The sequence below is a fragment of the Vulpes lagopus genome, chromosome 13 (assembly GCF_018345385.1).
Source record: "Vulpes lagopus strain Blue_001 chromosome 13, ASM1834538v1, whole genome shotgun sequence".
In the NCBI taxonomy this organism is placed as follows: Eukaryota; Metazoa; Chordata; class Mammalia; order Carnivora; family Canidae; genus Vulpes; species Vulpes lagopus.
Genome location: NC_054836.1, coordinates 26,913,348 through 26,934,279, shown reverse-complemented (window position 1 = coordinate 26,934,279; position 20,932 = coordinate 26,913,348). Strand labels below are relative to the sequence as shown.

At 35.5% G+C, this 20,932-nt stretch overlaps 1 protein-coding gene across 1 annotated transcript in view; it reads left to right on the top strand.

Annotated features, from left to right (window-relative positions):
- VWDE (von Willebrand factor D and EGF domains) overlaps positions 1 to 20,390 on the top strand; it is a 73,345-nt gene extending 52,955 nt beyond the window's left edge. The window contains exons 20-30 of the mRNA XM_041727390.1: positions 4,565 to 5,134; positions 6,524 to 6,619; positions 6,701 to 6,796; positions 8,198 to 8,293; positions 8,853 to 8,948; positions 10,391 to 10,486; positions 12,856 to 12,951; positions 13,053 to 13,148; positions 13,852 to 13,947; positions 16,688 to 16,791; positions 20,125 to 20,390. Coding sequence (XP_041583324.1) covers positions 4,565 to 5,134; positions 6,524 to 6,619; positions 6,701 to 6,796; positions 8,198 to 8,293; positions 8,853 to 8,948; positions 10,391 to 10,486; positions 12,856 to 12,951; positions 13,053 to 13,148; positions 13,852 to 13,947; positions 16,688 to 16,791; positions 20,125 to 20,139 — 1,457 coding nt within the window. The 3' untranslated portion in view covers positions 20,140 to 20,390. The remainder of the gene's footprint in view (positions 1 to 4,564; positions 5,135 to 6,523; positions 6,620 to 6,700; positions 6,797 to 8,197; positions 8,294 to 8,852; positions 8,949 to 10,390; positions 10,487 to 12,855; positions 12,952 to 13,052; positions 13,149 to 13,851; positions 13,948 to 16,687; positions 16,792 to 20,124) is intronic.
- The last annotated feature ends 542 nt before the right edge of the window (positions 20,391 to 20,932 follow it).

Below are 20,932 nucleotides of genomic sequence, written 5' to 3'. Positions count from 1 at the left end.
CTGAGAAGTCTACTCAAGATGCATACGGAGGATGACCACTTATGCGTGAGGAACTGTGCAAGTCTGAAGGTGGGAAGAAAAGCTAAGACAATATTACAAATAAATAGGAAAGACATGAAGATATTCTGACCTTTAATAAGGAGGTAATGTCTTAAAGAAACACTAAAGAAGCAAGTTGATGACCTGTGGTCTGTAATTAATATTAATGTGGAAAAGGAAAGAGTTACTAAGTCCCAAGCACTCAGTTTAGGCAAATGAGTGTGTAGAATTGGCATTCGCATTGAGATTAAATGAGATCATCAGGGAGGATTTGGATCCAATAGGATTAGTATCCTTATAAAAGGACACAACCAGAGAACTTACTCTCTTTCTGCCCTGTGAGGACACAGGGAGAAGGTGGCTGTCTGGGAGCCAGGAAGAGACTCTCACCAGGGACCAAAAGGGCCTCCATCTTGATCTTGAACTTGCTACCCTCCAGAGTGGTAAGAAAATAAATTCCTGTTGGTAGGACACTCAGTCTCTGGTGTTTTATTATGGCAGCCTGAGCTGACCAAGACACACAACATGCATGAAAACTAAGAAAGAAGAAGTGATTTGGGAAGGGAAAGAATGCACTCAGTATGGATACATAGAGATTGAGGTGACTTCAAGTGGCACTCAGGAGGGAAGGTTAAAGTAAAGATACAGTTCTTAGCGGCATAAGTCCTGGATGAAATTGCCCAAAGAGAATGCTAAGAGAAGGGAGGACAAAAATTGGTGGATGCCAACATTTTAAAAGCTTAAAAAAGAAAAGTTATTTATAGAAGACAGTGTCAAAGAACCGTATTTTGGTATCGTTAAGTGAATAAGATCCCATTTTGGTGAAAAATAGATATTAATGCAGGATGGTAAGGGAAGTTCCCTATTAGCTCAGCCACTCACATTTCTCCCTCCATTCACAGTCCCAAATACTCAACAGTATCATACCCTTCACTCTATGAACTCAAGTGATCTAAAATCTGCCTTTCACAGAGACTCATTCTCTGAATGAAACCTGTAGCAAGTGGAACTTAAGACAAAAGCAGGTTGAACCAAGTCCCATTACACATGAGTGATTAATAAATTTCTCAACTCTGTACAGACATTTGTGTATTTAAGAAGATGCTTATACAAAATATTTTTTTTATTGTTGATATTGTTTGGTTAGCTTTATAACAGCCACCAGAGTCACTGACTATAAAAGGAAATGCAGCACAGTTCTTATTCTTGAGGTTGCTAACTAGAAAATGAAAGAAACACATAGGAGTCAATATCATGAAAGACAAAACTCTCTGGGAGAACACAGATGGATGAAATTGGTTGGGTGGCTGTGAGACCGTTGGAGCATCTGTTATTCACATCGGGCTGCCATAACAGAATAACACAGATAAGGTACTTAAAAAACAGAAATTCATTTCCTCAGAGTTCTGGAGGGTGGTAGGTCAGGATCAAGGTGCCAGCAGAATTGGTTTCTGGCTTCTCTCCATGGCTGACAGATGGCTACCTTCTCACTGTGTCCTCACCTGTACACCTTCCTTGTGGTTCCTCCTCTTCTTAAAAGGACACCAGTCCTGTTGAATTAGGACCTCACTCATTACTTCATTTAACCTTAATTACCTCCTTAAAGGTAATACAGTCACATTTAGAATTAGGGCTTTAGCATAAATAAATAAATTTGGGGGAACACAATTCAGTCCATAATGCATGGATTTGCTGAAGAGGAACATTTAAACTAGCTCTGTAATCTAAATTGTGAAGTGTTCATTCCAAGTGACATTTTTTTAAAAGATTTTATTTATTTATTCATGAGAGACACAGAGAGAGAGAGAGAGAGAGGCAGAGACACAGGCAGAGGGAGAAGCAGGCTCCATGCAGGGAGCCAGATGTGGGACTCGATCCCGGGTCTCCAGGATCAGGCCCCTGGCTGAAGGAGGCGCTAAACCGCTGAGCCACCCGGGCTGCCCTCCAAGTGACATTTTTATTGTATGTTCTTACAGTATTTTGATTTTGTAATAGTTTAGTCTGTTTTTCATGCATACATCCACAGTTGAAACACAGATTTTACATGAATCTACTACACATACTGTGGTTCTGACAAGTTCTAACAAAAGTAAAACTAAGGAAGAGAATGGTAAAAATGCCATACAAAGAGAGAGCTGTGGTAAGTCAACAAATGGAAATGCCTCTAGTAAGTAACGATCTTGCTAAAATTTAATGATGAGTAATACCTCCCATTTATTTCCGAGAAGACCAACATATTTTTCCGTAGGGATTTTTCTTTTTAAGATTATACAATACACACACACACACACACACAAAAAAAAGATTATACAATACAGTTTACAGATTATTCTTTTTCTCGCTAATCCATTGACTCCTTTGGCTTATATTCTAGAAAAATAATGCATGTTGTATAATGAACAAATGACATTTAAGATGATTTCAGAGAAGCTTATGACTGGAAGTGACCATTTCAAAGTTACATTTTATAACTCCCTGGTCATTCAACATCAGCTCAAACCTTAAAAAATATAAGAAGCTCATTATTTCATAATGCCTTTTCTTTTCCTAAATAGTACTATCTTTACAACTCTTGATTTATACAATAAATATTCTAATTGTCTTCATAAAGACCTTACACATTTTACATTAGTTTTCTTTATGCTTTTGCATTTTGCAATATTAGCTATTCATCTTGCAAGATTATCACTACACTTATTTATTTTGAAAGATATCATTGTTGATTACTGCAATATAGGAAAGCTATCTGATTTTAATGTATTCATGCATCATTACCTTACTAAACACTCTTATTTACACTGTTTTTATAGTTTATTCTCTTTCTTTGTTTTATAAATAGGTAATACCTCTTGCCAATAGTGAGTTTGTCTCTAACTCTTATTTACTTTCTTATTATAGTAGTAATTATGATTTATCCTGTATTCATGATATACCAGCGTTAGACAGATATTATTTATATACTATCTCATTCAGTCCTCTCAATAGTTATAGACAGTAACTGTTATTATTTCCATTTAACAGATATTACTCATCTTTACAGAGGCATAGATGAGTTAAGTGTTCTGTTCTGATTTATAGAGTTTGTAAAAGAAGAGAGATTTGAACCTGAATAGTCTGACTGCAGAGTTCCAGCTCTCAAACTTGGGCCCTCATTGAAATGGCTGGGACCTCCAGTGCAAAGTGTGTAGGGAGAGAATTGTTTCTTAATGGTTTTAATGGAAATTCTTCTCATGTTTCACCATTAAGTATGATATCATGATAGGTTTCTGCTAGAAAACCTTCACCCAGTTAAGGATGCTTTTATTTGTTGCTTTCTAAGAATTCTCTTTAGTTTTAAATTAGAAGTAGTTTTCAAATTTTATCAAATGGTTTTTCAGCATCATTTATTACTTGCTGTTATTTCTGTTAATGTTTCATTAGGCTAACTTTTTCAGAATGTTTCAACAGAAAATTGTATCAAATTACTTTTTAACATTTTATATTGCTCTCTTTATTAATATTATAATGCAATTATGTGTAATTCGATTAGTAGAGATACAAGTCTATTTCATCCTGATGTAAGAGTCTGTAATTACACTACTGCATTTGATTTGCTAGTATTTCATTTAAAATGCTTATGTATTTTCATAAATGGTATTGATGATAGGATTATACCACTTGATCAATTGTTTATAAAACTTTTCATCTCTTTCTGTGCATTGCAAGAGTTTTATAAAATATTCTTTCCTTGATAATTTGGTAATTTTTTTCCATTAGATCATCTGTCTTGGCATCATTTTTGGGGGTGACTTTAAAATATTTTTGTTTCCTTGCAATTGTTCTATCAACTCCTCTGTTTCTTCTTCAGTCAATTTAATCATTTATAATTTGAAAAAAAATGTTTATCTCTTTGAGATTTCAAATTCTTAGCTTAGAATTATACATAGTATGTTTGTGTAATTTAAAATTTGTTTCAGGGCAGCCCAGGTGGCCCAGAGGTTTAGCGCCATCTTCAGCCCAGGGCCCGATCCTGGAGACCCGGGATCAAGTCCCATGTTGGGCTCCCTACATGGAGCCTGCTTCTCCCTCTGCTTGTGTCTCTGCCTCTCTCTCTCTCTCTCTCTCTCTCTCTCTCTCTCTCTGTGTCTCTCATGAATAAATAAATAAAATCTTTTAAAAAATTTTTGCTTCAGATTATTATTATGAATTGTGAGTAATTTCCTTTGCTTTGAGCCTCAGTATATGAAGTGGTCAATAAATGTTTGTTTGCTATTTCTAACTCTTAATAAAATTATTAGTTATTGTTCTTTAACTTTTACAATGTTTAACATTCTATATACCTGGCATATCCAAATAGATTACAAATCCCTTGAAGGCAGGAACTGATTGGTGACTTCTTATTGCTATACAACTCCTAGTATAATGGTATACATGTGATAGACATTAAATGAAGGAATTAATTGCTTAATGTTAAATACTATGGGAAGAGCAGAATATTAATAAATGTTATTGATTGACATTTCTTTTTCTTTTTTTCGTTCTTTAGATACAGCATTTCAGCCACCATCAACAGATCACTCACCATCTGGGGCAAACTTTACCCACAGTCCTCCTACTGTCAAGAAGTTCTTGGACACACCCAGTAACATCTCACACTTCTCATTAAAATCAGTTACAACTCAAATGAATAATTCAAAGAAAGTTCTTTCCCATCAGATATCAGGCTTTGAACAGGTGGATCATACTATCAGTACAAATCTCAGTCTGAAGGAATTGGGAGTTTCCATGAACAACCATAATTCTTTAAGTGTTAACCCAAATCATTCCCCTGGTGAAGTAAAGGATTTTATACAGAGCGCCATCCAAACAGAGGCAGGAGGGCATAATTCTCAAATTAACAGGTCTGCCCAAAGTTACACGCAGTATAAAGATGGGTATGCCTCATCAGTTACTAGAGCCATCACTGTTTTGCCAGAAAAGCCTGGATGGATGAAAATATCAACTTGTTCTGGATCACCTTGTTTTCTCGGTGTTTCTTGTGTGCCAACCACAGATGGTCACTTCCAATGTGGACGCTGCCCCTTTGGATATTATGGAGATGGTATCAATTGCAGAGGTAGTATGAAAATTCTTCAGAAGATGGGAAGAAAACTATTTGGTTCACATTTAAGTAATTAAGAGATGCTTTTCTTTTTACTCCACTTAGTTCACCAATTTCTATTCATTGTATTTGTTAATTATTTGTATAAATACTCTTCATATTTCAAAAAATTATTAACATGAGTGTTCCTGAGTTATTTTTTTAAATAATGTCAAATAGTACTAAAACTATATATTATAAATACTTTCTGAGTACCTTCTGTGTTCCAAGCTCTATAGAAACATTCTTTGTCAGGTATGCCATATAATCCATAAAGACTCCACATATTGAGTGTTATTTTTCCCATTGTCCAGATAGGAAGGCAGAGCCTTAGAGGGCTAGCTCACTTGCCTAGCATTAAGCAGCTAAAGAGACAAAATAAGGATGTGAATGACATTGTGGTCTGGGTTCTTTTCAGCTCATGGTGGGCATTTAGCCCATTAGTAATTTAAATTACTAATTCTGGCATATTCACTTATTTGCATAAACTAGATTTCTCTGTAATTCCTCTAGCTCTTGAGAATAAAACAAGTTGGGCATCACTGTAATTTTGAAAGGAGCGTTTACTTTTCACAATTATCAGTATTGTTTTCTTCGATGCAAATCAAATTGTTGGCTTTGGTACTGCAGAAGCTTTTCTGTGTTGCTGTTATTTTGTTATTTGTTTTGTGTTATTTGTATTTTGATTTATTTGAGACCAACTTAAGCAATAGAGCTTGTTGGAGTATTTCTTTGTTCCCAGTATTACTAAGAGTAATTACTTTGTTTTTTTGGTTTTCTTTCTTTTTTTTTTTTTTGTAGGAATAGTGATAATAATAACTTTCAAATCTTACATAATATAAAACTCCATATTATTAATAAACAAAACAAAACAATCAGATACATTTAGATTACCTCAGAAAAATGTTAAATGCCTAATAGAATATATCATGAGTTAAAGAAGCTTAAGGAATACAAACCTATAAACTTAGGATGTGTTCCTAGCATCTTGCTCTTGCACTTTTATATTCTGATTATTCCTGCCATTTACCAACATTTACCTGATTAGTATCTGAAACTTTACAGACCTCTGAAAGAAGACTATAATCCCGTTTATGGCTAGCAGCCACCTTCAACGTCAGGCTTTGCTATGGGAGTAATTACCACATATGGTACTTCTTTCTGACTATATTAGTCATGTTTCTCAGTCACTCTAGTAGTAAAACAAATACAAGGGAAAAATTTTATGGATAAATGCAGTGGTTATTGCTTAATAAGCAGCCTCAAAATTTTCAAATTTCACAGAATTTGATCTTCCTTGTAAGTCTATGAGCAACATGTATATATTGTATCAACAATTCAGCTTTTTTTCCTTCATTTCTGCAGCCATTTGTAGACACCCATGTGGAAAAAGCAGGGAGTGTGTTGCCCCAAACATATGCAAATGTAAACCTGGTTACACTGGTTCTAACTGCCAAACTGGTAGGTATAGTATTCATTAGTTCACATAATGAAGTTAATTGATAATTGACATTTCTAAAACATGAGCTTTATTTTACACAGCTGTATGTCATCCTGATTGCAAAAACCATGGAAAATGTATCAAGCCTAACATTTGTGACTGTCCCCCGGGACATGGGGGTGCAACCTGTGATGAAGGTGATAATTCAAATTAAAAATCAAATAACAGATCCAAAATAAAACTGTCTTCTTTAAAGTTTTTTTGTAAAGATAAACCAGTTTTACTGTGTTTATACTAATATATGCTCATTAATGCTGGTGAGGAAGTCTAAGCTTTTTAATGTTTATTAAAAATAATTTATTTAATTTTTAAAGATTTTATTTATTTATTCATGAGAGACACAGAGAGAGAAGCAGAGACACAGGCAGAGGGAGAAGCAGGCTCCCCGCAGGGAGCCCAATGTGGGACTCAATCCCAGGACCCTGGGATCATGCCCTGAGCCAAAGGCAGCTGTTCAACTGCTGAGCCACCCAGGCATCCCTAAAACTAATTCATTTGAAGATTCTGAAAACTTAAAAATAGAGAATTAGACATCCAAAGAGTAATAGCTTATTTGTCCTTGGTAAAATTGTCTTCGGAAGTAATATGTGTTAGTTATAAGGTGCCATATCCCTACGTATATTTTAGCTTCAAGCAAAGGACACCTGATTATTGAATAACTTGCCAAATGTGGCTCCAAGAAAGTGCTAAATCCAAATAGTTAGAAGATACTAAATAGTAAAAAGAATCCTGAAGAGTGATTTTTAAAAACATGTCTATAGCCATATAATTTTATTATTTTGGTTGAAATCTTTGGAGAGTTTATGAAATGGCATTTTAAAAATGGTTAATATTTTAAAAGAACACATTTGTTATTTTTAATATAACATTTTAAAGAACACACTTTGATAGATGGTACAATAATTATGAATAAACTAAGTTACATTAAATACTTTCATGTCAAGGGTAGGTACAAATTAACAAATTAAATTCAGTAGAGAGTGAACTAATAGAACACTCAATATCGATAGCATATGAAAGTAATTGTGGAAATATAGGAGTATTGTATTTTTAGGGCAGGAACATGTAAGTCTAAGTCTCACTTTTCAGAAGAAACCTAAGATGGTATATTTCCATCCAACTAACCAAAACATGCTGATGATTTGCTGGTGTTTTTAGAGTATAAACCTGAATAGTCAATCCCACAGAATTAAATTTCATAGTAAAAGAGAACTGAGTTTGGGACGCTGGGTGACTCAGCGATTTAGCACCTGCCTCCTGCTCAGGGCATGATCCTGGAGTCCGGGGATCAAGTCCCACATCAGGTTCCTTGCATGGAGCCTGCTTCTCCCTCTGCCTGTGGCTCTGCCTCTCTCTCTCTCTCTCTCTCTCTCTGTCTCTCATGAATAAATAAATAAAATCTTTTTAAAAAAAATAAAATAAAAGAACTGAGTTTATTATAAATTGCTCTTACAAAAAAGTTTATTGCAGTTATGATTGGTAAATATAAACTGACCTTTCCCTAATAGCTGATTTAATAACATAATGTGTTTCTGCAGAACATTGTAGCCCACCTTGTCAACATGGTGGCACCTGCTTGGCTGGAAATCTCTGCACTTGTCCTTACGGTTTTATAGGACCAAGGTGTGAAACAAGTAAGCAGAACTCTCTTGCAGCCTAATGTAATGAAACTGCTCCTTTAAATAGTTGATGGCTTTAATACTAAGATAAACCCAGAGCCTAGTTAAAGAACGTACATCATGATTTATTATGACAGTTATCATTCTGCATACCACCAGGAGCCCTGGGTGCCAGTACTAAGATAAAGAAGTTTGTTCTTAGCAACTCTCTTCTTGACCATTTCTTTGAGATAATAAGAATTTCAGTTTGTTGATTTGCATGTAAGTTTATCTTGTTTCATTTATATCTATGATTATTTTCATTAATAACTAATAATTTTCTCAAATAGCCAACTCTTATTTACCATTCAGTTCAGTGATTTTCTTCTTTCCCCATATCTATTAGCAAAAAAATAGCTGAATGTGAGAATCAGAGACCATTTAAAGCCAAAGAATAAATTAGTTTTATTTTTCTTTCTGATCTCATTCATTAGAAAATGTGATAGGCAGTTATGAGCTAGTTAGGTAAGAGCCAATAATATAACCAATTCCAAGACTAATTTACTTTGCTTTTATTTTTATTCTATGACCTTAGTGGTTTGTAACAGGCACTGTGAAAATGGAGGTGAATGTCTTACACCAGATATTTGCCAGTGCAAGCCTGGCTGGTATGGACCTACTTGTGGTACAGGTAAAATAAGAAATATTTCAATGAATAAATTAGTTAAAACAAATTTAAAGCATAACATTATTATGATAAGATTAATTTGAAGTTTTACTAAAACCCTATCTCTTATCTTGGTTCTTTTTCTTGTCTCAGACCATAGAGTGTATTTCAGCTTTACTGTTATCCATCCCAACCAATACCTTTCTTTTTCTTTCTTTTTTTTTTGGGGGGGGGGGGCTTTTTATTTCCATCATCCACTTGCCTTAGAGTGGAGAGAAACGGATCTGTGCTACATCTTCTCGATCTCTTTCAAGTTTTTTTTTTTTTTTTCATCACAACACAGACATTCTGTTTCACGAAACATTCAGGCAATTGAGTTAAGTGACACCATCACATTTTCTGTTTCTTTATCACAATATCAGGCTTACTTCTTTGCCAGCAATGTTTGCAGGTATCTATGTGTAATCTAATCTATTGTGAACTAATGACTTCACAAATTTAACTTAATGTTTATAGCTTGCCAACTATGTGTGAAGCATGATGCAAGGGGGAAACAAAGATCAGTTTGATGTTTTCCCTGACTTCAAGTAGCACAGCATTAGTGAAGGAAACTTAGGATACAGTTATTTAAAAAGACTATAATACAGGTTGGATTATAATAGGCAATGTAATTAATGCACAGTTCCTTGGAAGCAGAGAGGATAGAAATTCATTCTGGCATGTACAGTTCGGAAGAAAATAGTATTGAGGTAGGCCTTGGAGGATGGGTAAAGTCTGGGTTGAAAAATCGAATTGGGGGTGCCTCTCAAAGTGGGACAAGGGAAGAAGCAAAAACAGAGAATGCTTTTGAAAATGTTAGGACTTGAGTGTTCCAGGCAGCCTGGGTAGCTCAGTGGTTTAGCATGGCCTTGGGCCCAGGGTGTGATCCTGGAGTCCCGGGATCGAGTCCCACATCAGGCTCTCTGCATGGAGCCTACTTCTCCCTCTGCCTGTGTCTCCTCCCCCTGCCTCTCTCTCTCTCTCTCTTCTCTCTCTCTCTCTGTCTCTCATGAATAAATAAATAAAACCTTAAAAAAAAAAAAAAAGAACGACTTGAGTGTTCCAATTTGGATTAGGAAGGAGACTTAAAGAGGTATTTGAGTAGATTACAGACCATTCCTTAGTGCTGTTGAAATGTCTTCTAGTTTCCCATCATGTTCTCAGCCTACAGAGGGCATTCTGAATTCTAATGATAACCTCCATATTCTTAGCATGGTATTATTTGTAAACTTAATGAACAAACTTTCAAAGCTATTATCCAGTTATTTCATTCCTCTTATGTTTGGCAAAGTCAAATTAATTGTAGGTTATGGGTTTTACTTGCAGTAAAAATAAAATATTTCATTATGCACTCTTTTGTACTTCAGTGCAGCTTTCATTTTTTAAATAATAAAACTTTTATGGTGTCTCTTCCCCCTGCTGTTCAGCTTTGTGTGACCCCATTTGCCTCAATGGTGGTTCCTGTAATAAGCCAAACACTTGCCTCTGTCCAGATGGATTCTTTGGTGCACAGTGTCAGAATGGTAATTAGTTTTTAATGTCTTTCTTTTTTTCTTATAAATAAAAAGGGAAAAGTATAAACAGAATTCATAGTAAACATAAGTCTCAAAAGGGAAGATGCTATTTTTTTCTCTATTTCTTGTGATGTTGCACCTGTGGCCACCAAATGACCAGATCATAGAAATGTATGAGTTATTATATAAAATATTTGTATTTATTCAACATACATTAGGCTCCCGACCTTGGCACTTGTCTGTGCAGTTCGATAGGATCAAAATGTGAACCAAATAAGTAAAGTTCTCTTGCAGTCCGTTGTGTGCAGTGGTGTCATTTTTATTGCCCCCACAGCAAAAGCATTTGATTTATGGCTAAGCTAATGTCTGCTATTATCTCATGATCTCTCAACTTCAGTTTTATTAAATGTTTATGAAAATCTAGCTATGCACGGCACTGTGCAAGGTGATATGGGGACCTAAAGATGCATCATTTCCCCCCTTTGTGGCCTGCTATTTTAATGCTTTTCCTGATATAGTAATGATACAGGGTTTTGTTTTGTTTTGTTTTTTCAGAATAACAAGCATGTCCTGAAGCTCACGGTGTAGTCATGAATTAGTATCAGTAAATGGAATTTAAAATGTATTTTCTACATCATCATATCTTTGAGTTTATGCAAAATGCAGAGTAGATTTTTAGTAGAAAGATGTCAGAACCTGTCATAATTCAATTCCTAAAACCTATACTTTCCTTGCCATGTTATACTTTGATGTGATTTCATTTCTTTTATTTGGAGGTTGGCTAGGATTCTTACATTGCCATTGAGGTAGGGAAGAAACCATCACTAGAGTACTAGCTATACAGGCATGGCAGATGAGTTTTTCTAATTAAGATTTCCTTTAAGTAACTAGTTTGTGAAAGGGGAGGAGTAAAGACTAGTAAAGACTAAGATAAGGCAAACCTTGGAAACCAAGCGACTATGTCTAAACCCATATTTATGAGCTATAGATGTAGTTTTGACTAAGAATGTGAGAGAGCAATAAAAAGCTGATCTCTCTCATGCTCCTTGCAGTAGATGTAAGATAAGAGTGAGAAAACTTCTCTAATATTTATATGCCAACTGTATAACTGGGAAAGGAGCAGATCTCTCAATTATTAAATATTGAACTAAAATGTACCTATTGAACATATGTTATGTTAGCAGGTTTGGAATTAGGTAGCCTCTAAAAGTTGTAGCTGGCATGGGTTTGAAATTTACTTAAAGTCTCTAGGATCAGACCTCCTGCCTTTCAGGTTTGAACTAGACAGTTGCTGTAGGATTAAGTGAGACATACATACATACTGTAAGCATATGGCTAGCTATCATAAATAATTTTTTTTCATTTTTTCGTTTCTTTTGTTTTTAGAGAGGGATAGGAGGAAGGGCAGAGGTAGAGGGAGAGAGAGAATGCTAAGCAGGCTCCATGCCCAGAGCAGAGCCCAATGTAGAGCTGATCTCATGACTCTGAGAAACAACCTAAGCTGAAATCAGGCTCTTAGGTAGGGCGCTTAACTGACTGAACCCCCCAGATGCTCCAGTACAATTGTCTTTAAGACATGCTGGACAAGATGCAGAAGAGATAAAAAACATGATCTTTATTATTATTTACAGAAAAAATAAACTTTAAATTTCCAGGCAGGATTGCTTTTTTTTTTTTTTTTTTTAAGTAAAAGCATTTAATCATCATGTCTGGAAGAAACATGAAACAATAAAAATTCTCTCGTAAAAGATGATAAACATTAACTTTTGAATTCCATGGAGCAGAATCATTTACACAGAAAATACGAGTAATAGCATAGTCAAGGTTATCCAATAAATATTCCTAACAAAGCCAAGGATTTATTGTTAAAATGAATTTTCACTAAGCATCCACAGAAATAAGTCACATATAAAGTTCTGCCTTTATTCAAAAGTCAACTTAAGATTATTTTCCAAAAATCCTGTGACAGATTATTGACATTTTTCTAATTTCTGCAGGAATAGATACATTTCTTATTTTGAGCCAGGTTTTAACTTATTTTCTTGGTTCCACTCAGATCATTCACTCACTCTTAACTTATAAGAGTGGTGAAATATTAGATTCATAATTTAAGCACTATAATACCAAAGATGCCATTTGTTGTGAGCACTTCATCAATACATTTCAAATTGTGCTAATTCACTAGCTGCTTAAAGCTATGAGCATTGGATTTTATGATTTAGAAAGGATGGTTTTAATCACCTGCAGTTGTGATCTTTTATTTTAATAGCACATTTCTCTGCCTTATGGCCCCATAGATAACAAGCACATGATGCAATATGTAATATATAATAATTGAATTTGTAATATTCACAGATTGCTGCCATGTGTTCTTTTAGCTATCTGTCACCCTCCCTGTAAGAATGGTGGCCGCTGCATGAGAAATAATGTGTGTGCCTGTCGTGAAGGATATGCTGGGAAGAGATGCCAAAAAAGTAAGACACCACTGGATGTATTTGCCAACCACAGGTAAAGCAGACACATTAAATCTCAAAAGTATTGCTGTTTCAGGGCTGTTTCTTCCTTTTACCTTAAGGTATCTGTGATCCCATGTGCATGAACGGAGGAAAATGCGTGGGACCAAACATTTGCTCTTGTCCTTCCGGTTGGAGAGGGAAACAATGCAACATAGGTAAGAATACTCTTCAAATGTTAAAGCCTCATGAGAACATAAAGCAGAATTTACTACAAAAAACATTTTCCTTGTTTTTTGTGTTGTGTTTTTTGTTCCTACTTTAGGGGATTCCCTTTTGAAATAGAGTAAAATGCCAAGCGCTCTGAATTCATTCTTTCAGATTACCAGAGAAAGAGGGTGTTTTTCCAGTCTCTACACTGTGATTGCCAGCATAAATGACAAGTCTTTAACTCCTGTCTCCTTGTCATTAACTAGAAGACAAGAGAAAGGGTAAAAAATGACATTCCTTGACCCTGTCTCAGACCAACCAATTCAGAACCTTCCAAGTTGGGGTGCTCCTGCTTTCAAATCTGGCTAGATTTTGAGGTGATAGCAGCTCTCCTCATCCAAATGATTCATTTTTTTCCTTTTTTAAATTATTATTTAAAATTATCAGCTATTATAAGGTATTTATCAAAGCAAAAAATAAGAGGCAACTTAAATATCCAACAATTGAGGAAAAGTTGAAACACAACGCATTAGATCAGTGGAACGTTATATACTCATCAAAACCAACTTATTTGAGTCAGCAAGAACAGTGAAAAATATTCTTGGCAAAATGTTACGAGAAAACTTTAAATCATCAACTTTTAACTGGTTCTCTCCTTTAGTGGAATTTTTGTGGCTTAATTTTTTAACTTTTTTATATTTCTGTTTACAGCTCTCTGCTTTCAGAAATGTAAAAATGGTGGTGAATGTATTGCTCCCAGTATATGCCATTGTCCTACCACCTGGGAAGGAGGGCAGTGTCAAATACGTAAGCCTACAAACTTTGTCTGTTAGTCTACATTCTTGAACCTGAATCTTTACAATTATCAAACAAAGGGTAGAGTGAGGAAAAATCACAGAAAAGAGCAAATCCCAGCATGTGGATCCATTCAAAAAATGGTTTTAGAAATAAAGAAAATCTTATTCATTGTTACACCCATTCAAAAGGAGAAAATATGGTAAAATGATTTTAAGATTTTGTATGATAGAGTTAACTCCAAATTACAGTCTGTGCATTGCCTTTGAAGTTCTCTCAGGTGTGCTAAAGATGCACTTAATATACACTTTGAGTATTTTTTCATATTATGAGAAAAATACATATTAACCATGAAAATAATAAAACATATTAAAAACTTTTTTAAACTAAATTGTCCCAGATTTCACCACCCAGAACTAATTCCTTTTATGACTTTAGTATGTTAATATAGTTCCCTTTAGTTTTAGTCATAGATGTTACGTAATGAGGTGTCAGGATATTGAGGAAAATCAAATTTCATGAAATTTTGAAATTTATGAAAACTTGAAATACCATGTTAAAATATTTAAAAACTTGGGGATCCCGGGTGGCTCAGCAGTTTAACACCTGTCTTCAGCTCAGGGTGTGATCCTGGGGTCCTGGGATCAAGTTCCACATCAGGCTTCCTGCATGGAGTCTGCTTTTCCCTCTCCCTGTGTCCCTGCCTCTCTCTCTCTCTCTCTCATGAATAAATAAATAAAATCTTTAAATAAATAAATATTGAATAATTAACTCAATGGGAAAAACTGGAAATCCCCCCAAATATTTTCAAGTGATCAATAATTGCATCATTTCAAAACTGATGATCCAAGTGCATTGTAAACTGAATATATACAGTTGCAAAATGACCATGTGTTTTTACTAGAAATACTTGCACTGTTTTTTGATGTTTTATGAACCACACTTCTTTCCATGTACCAGAGAATCTGCATATATCTTTTATGACTCTTTGACTTTATTTTCTTGGTAACTGCTGTTATAATTTGTACATTTTTCATCCTAAGAAAATATTATCAAAGAATTCACTAAGTGCTAGTACCTAGTTCGGAAATATCTGCTCAAAAGTTTGATCTGCTTGAAGGTCAGTGTGATTAAATTGCTAGAAAAAAGAGCTATCACCATCAATTTGGCCTGCTTATTCTGGAGAGAGGTCTATGTGGACCAGGAGGGAGAATGATAAGATATTAAAAGCACATTAATGTGGGACGTGACCTAGTGTGTGTGGATTGAAGTACTCTGACCACAGCCTGAAGATGTGCACTCTAATTTTGTACCTTGCAGCTTCTCTGAGAATTTTTCAAAGTCCCCTTCCTCAAAATCCTTTATTTCCAAGTGTCCAGAAATTCTAAATATTGACGTTACTTGAACTAGATGTCTTATTGCCATCTGCTGGAAAGTTCTTGTAACAAATATTCAATCTATGATGTCTGTGATGTGAAAAGTTCTTCCTTAGCTGTGGAACTTTGTGCCTTACACAACCTGCCCAACCATACCTACCAGCCCTGGGAAGAACATAACCTTTTAATGTTGCACTTATACCAAAGACAATATTATTCTTGAGTTATACAAGCTTTCGTTACGAGCTCTGGAAGCAGATACCTCTCTCATGAAAAATAACTGTATTGTATGCAATTTTATATTATGCTTATTTTCACTCAGTATTACTTAAAAGCATTTTCTATGTCCTTCAAAACATAATTTTGAATGGAATATTAAGTTCTGTAATACATATAAAATGTAATTTTAAATGTAACATAATTTATATGTACATATATACATATGACATTCACTTGATTTTTACTCTTATTTTGAACATTATAGTCATTTACAGAGTATTACTCTACCAGGCATTTTCTCTATAAGTCGGTAGGTAGATAGATGATAATGTAGGTTGACAGATTAGATAGATAGATGATAGATAAATAGATCGATATTGAGGTATATTGAGATAGGTATAGGTATTAGATTTCATGAGAAGAGATTTTAAGGAAGAAATTGGTAGTGTAAAAATTTTTAGGAAGATTTTTTTTGGTTGTTTAAAGATTTTATTTATTTATTCATGAGAGAGAGAGAGAGGCAGAGACACAGGCAGAGGGAGAAGCAGGCTCCATTCAGGGAGCCCAATGTGGGACTCAATCCTGCGCCTCTGATATCACGCCCTGAGCCAAAGGCAGACACTCAACCTCTGAGCTACCCAGGCATTCCTTTAGGAAGTTTCTAATAAAGTTATTACGTTCAATGATAGTATATTAAATTGTCAATTTTTCTATACACTGGCCAGTACTGAATTATCTCTTTTAAACTTTTGCTAAATTATTTTTTTTTAAACTTTTGCTAAATTATTAAAAAGCAAATTATGAATTCTATTTTATGTTGCTGATTTGTATCTCCTCTCTAAAGAAAATAAAACCATATACCTAGTGTTTAAAGTGTAGCCAATGAAAATTCTATTTGCTTTAATATCTTCATAGAAATGTGAAAATACTGTGTTGTGTTTTGAATGTCTTGTTTTTTATGTGTATGAGTGTGTGTGTGTGTGTGTGTGTGTGTGCACGCACAGTGGCTGCACAGGAATGGGACTGCAGTTGGTCGTTCATAAAATCTTATGACTATTTTATAGTTGAGTAGCTGAATGGCTTCAGACCACCAGAATAGATGATGTCACAAGCATTTGTGTCAAAGGACAGTAATTGTAAAACTTTGTGTATTGCAGCAATTTGCAAACAGAAGTGTCTTTATGGAGGGAGATGTGTATTTCCCAATGTGTGCTCCTGTCGCAATGGATATTCTGGAGTCAAATGTGAAAAGAAAGTACAGGTATTTTCAATTTTAAACAGAAAATTAATATTATATATTGACATCTGCTGTCTACTCAGATATTCTACTTAGCAATTGACACCTACCTATTATGTTTATTTTCTTTTACTTCCAAATAAAAAACATGGGAGGATTTACTATTTGCCTTTGAAACTAAAAATAATATCATTTTGTATCATTATAGTTATCTTATTCAAAATTTTGATGTGCACTTAAGGAATTTTAATGAATAGATATGACTGGCAAGTATAATGTTTTATTTCATGGCACTGGAGCTAAAAGAAAACCAATATTCCCCAATATGGACTTAAGACCATTAATTTATATTTTGGTCAAATACTAGATTAAAAGACTACCTTCCTCCTCCCTCAATTTTTTTTTAAATCCACTACTTCATTGATTTGAGGATGGATTGTGTGCCATTAAAACTTTGTCTATCGGGCAGCCCTGGTGGCTCAGTAGTTTAGTACTGCCTTCTACCCAGGGCATGATCTGGATCCTGGAGACCCAGGATCGAGTCCCACATTGGGCTCCCTGCATGGAGCCTACTTCTCCCTCTGCCTCTGTCTCTGCCTTTCTTTCTCTCTCTCTCTCTCTCTCTGTCTCTCATAAATAAATAAATAAAATCTTAAAAAAAAAAAAAACCTTGTCTATCCTCATTCTTTTCTCATACAGTATTTCTTTTTTTTTTTTTTTAAGATTTTATTTATTCATGAGAGGCACAGAAAGAGAGGAAGAAACATATAGGCAGAGGGAGAAGTAGGCTCCCCAAAGGGAGCCCAGTGTGGGACTCGATCCCAGGACCAGGATCACGGCCTGAGCCAAAGGCAGACACTCAACCACTGAGCCACCCAGGTGTCCCATCATACTGTATTTCTTTCTCTTTACTTGCTCCCTATTAGAATCCATTTCAGGGAAAGCAATAAAAAATTAAAAAAAAAAAAAAACAACTCTTCTTATCATTAGAATTTGGATTTATTTAAATTTTAAAAATCAAGAAAACAAAGGAAAAATAGATGTTTTCTTAGAGTTCCTGATAGAGCCCCACACTTATTTAGAAGTCCAGTGCTATAGAAACATCTATTTTAAGAGTTTCTGTAATCAAATCTGTGCTTACAAGGTTAAACTGAATTTTATTTTGTCTCCAGTCTTAAATTTGTAAATATCTACAGCCAAGGTATTTTATCAGTCCTAAATCCAGTATGTATGAGGGTAATGCTATTTGCAAAAACAACAACAACAACAACAACAACAAAAAGGCAGCAGAGCTCTCAAAAGTTTCTTGAAGTTAATCTGCATTAGTTTTAATTTAAAAAGCAATTATATGGCAGCCTGGGTGGCTCAGGGGTTTAGCGCAGCCTTCGGCCCAGGGCATAATCCTGGAGACCCGGGATTGAGTCCCACATCGGGCTCCCTGCATGGAGCCTGCTTCTCCCCCTGCCTGTGTCTCCACCCCCCTCTCTCTCTGTTTCTCATGAATAAATAAATAAAATCTTTAAAAAAATAAATAAATAGCAATTATATTCTATTTAGCACTTCAGAAAGCCCAAGGTTTTGAATATCAGTCTGTTGGAGTACCATAATTTGAAAAATGATAAGGAATTTTCTTTCTGAAGTGTGATAGTGAATCAATGTGGCTTAGAGGCAAAGTGGACATGCACTTGCACTTCTCCTTGCCCTGGTGTCCAGCCTGGATGCATACAAAACAAAAACAAAACAAACTCATAACATTACTGTGTTTTGAAAACCAGGAAACCAAAAGTTATTGAGTATCCATTTGATTAACTGTTGTTAAGAACAATGAATATAAAAACCTGAATTCCCTCATTCAAAAGCAGCAAACACGTGTATTATTTTATTTTATTTGAGATTTTTATGCCACAGAAAACCCTATGACCTCAAAAGCTTTCAAATCCACTTTGACATACTAAACTAGGTGTCTTCTCTATAACCTATATTTATCTATTTCTTCACTACCTCACTCCTCCCTGAGATTATCTTCATCCCCACTAATGGTGCTTCTGAGACCCTACCTGGAGTCTTATTAAGGAAGGAAAGAACAGTGGGTCATGGGGAAGGAAAAGGAAAACAACAACAAAAAAAATACCTCAGGGGCCTCATGTCCTACTTTCCTATAATCTTCTCTTCCAAATTCTTGACTGCAGTTCTCACTTGAGCTTTACTCTATTGCTCATTGGTGAGCAATAACAGAGGGTAAAAATAAATTTCTTTTTAGGGAAAAACAAACAAACAAACAACTACTATTTATGGGTTTCACAGAACCCTCCCTGACGCCTCCCTGAACTCCTCCCTGTTCCCTCCCTGCCTACCTTCCTGGCCCTTCTTCCAGCATCCTGAGGTAGTGGGGGGAAAATAATGGAAGATAGTGATTGAGTTGCTAGAATTTCAATGGAAACAACAAAACGAGAATTTCTAGCTAGAAACTAGGGACATACAGAAAGGGGAAATTGGGCAAAGGAAGTGCTAAGGACAGGTGGATTTATGAAAGGCTTCCAGAGGTTTCAGAACTTGCTGCCAGCTGCTAGGTACATTTAGCATTGGCCCTGCCACTTATTCACTCTATGACCTTCAGCAAGGTATTGAAACCCCCTGAGTTTCAGTTTCTTCATCTGTACTACAGTGCTCATAACACCTAATCATAGGATTGTTAAAGGACTAAAGTAACACATATGCCTAGTATGGAGAAAACATTGTGTAAGTTGGTTATCGATTATTACGATTATTACATTGAATAGAGGAATAGACCAGTAGAAGGAAAAAAATGAGGAAAAAGACTGGAGAGAAATGTTGTCACGCACTGAAAAAACAGTCTTTTCCTGAAAAGTTTCAGGAAGAAATGCCCTGGCTTCTATTCAGCATGGATGTTTCTTGAATACAACCTTTTGTCAAGATGGAGTAATGTAGTATCCAAGCTCCATTTAGTCACAACTGCTTTGATATTTAAATATGATCTGGATTAGATCTTAGTTTTATGAGAACAGTATTTAGTCTGCAGTGGCAAACGTAGAACCAAGAGCTTTCTGTCACATCAGAGAAAAGGAGGTACAAATAATGAGCAAGGGTCGGGATCCCTGGGTGGCGCAGCGGTTTAGCGCCTGCCTTTGGCCCAGGGCGCGATCCTGGAGACCTGGGATCGAATCCCACGTCGGGCTCCCGGTGCATGGAGCCTGCTTCTCCCTCTGCCTATGTCTCTGCCTCTCTCTCTCTCTGTGACTATCAAAAATAAATAAAAATTAAAAAAAAAAATAATGAGCAAGGGTCAAATGGTTTTCTAATATTCATTGAAACTTGATTTCCCTCTTCCTACTACAGACAAAACGCCATTAATATCAAGTTATGTGAATCACAAGCCTGTTGTAAGAATGAAATTTTTAATTCAGAAAAAGTTGAAGATAACTACTTGAAGTTGATTTGAACCTAATTTTAAAAATTATTTAAAGACTGAAGAAACTAATAGCATATAGAATGCTCCTACCTGTCATTGTTAGAGAATATCAAAGAAGAAATCCAGGTAATCTGAATTGACCTGGAAATGTGATTTGTTATTTTCATATTGAGATGATGTATCTGATATTTGAGACATTCACCATAACCTAATAAACTGAGTATTTCCCAATTCTTACTGTGATGGTGTCTTTATTATCAAGAATCAGTCATCAGTCAACATAACAGAAGCCATTTGATGTATCCAGATATGAAGTGTTTAATGCAGAATTAAGAACTCTGAGGACTCTTGGAAGAGCTGGAGGTGAGGGTGGGGAAAGGGGAGGTAGAGGTCAGGAAAGCTGCTGCTGGAGGTCAGGGAAGTAGATATTGAAGACAGCCTAAAGGCTCAAGCAGAGGCCTTTCAACTTTCTTAGAGCTGCTGCAATACTTGAGAATCTTTAAAAACTCCACCAACTTCTCAAGCAAAGCAGGTCATTATAAAAAAATTGTTGCAAAGCCACTGTGAATTTTTTTTTTAATCTATCCAAATACCTAGATGCAAACACCTTGAAAAAATAATGACTTACATTTCCATCTCCTGTCTCTCTGGAAAGCTTTTCTCATCAGCAAACTCTAACTGAGAACCACACAGAAAAGGGGATTCGGGAGAATGTAGCTCCAGCCTTAGAAGGAA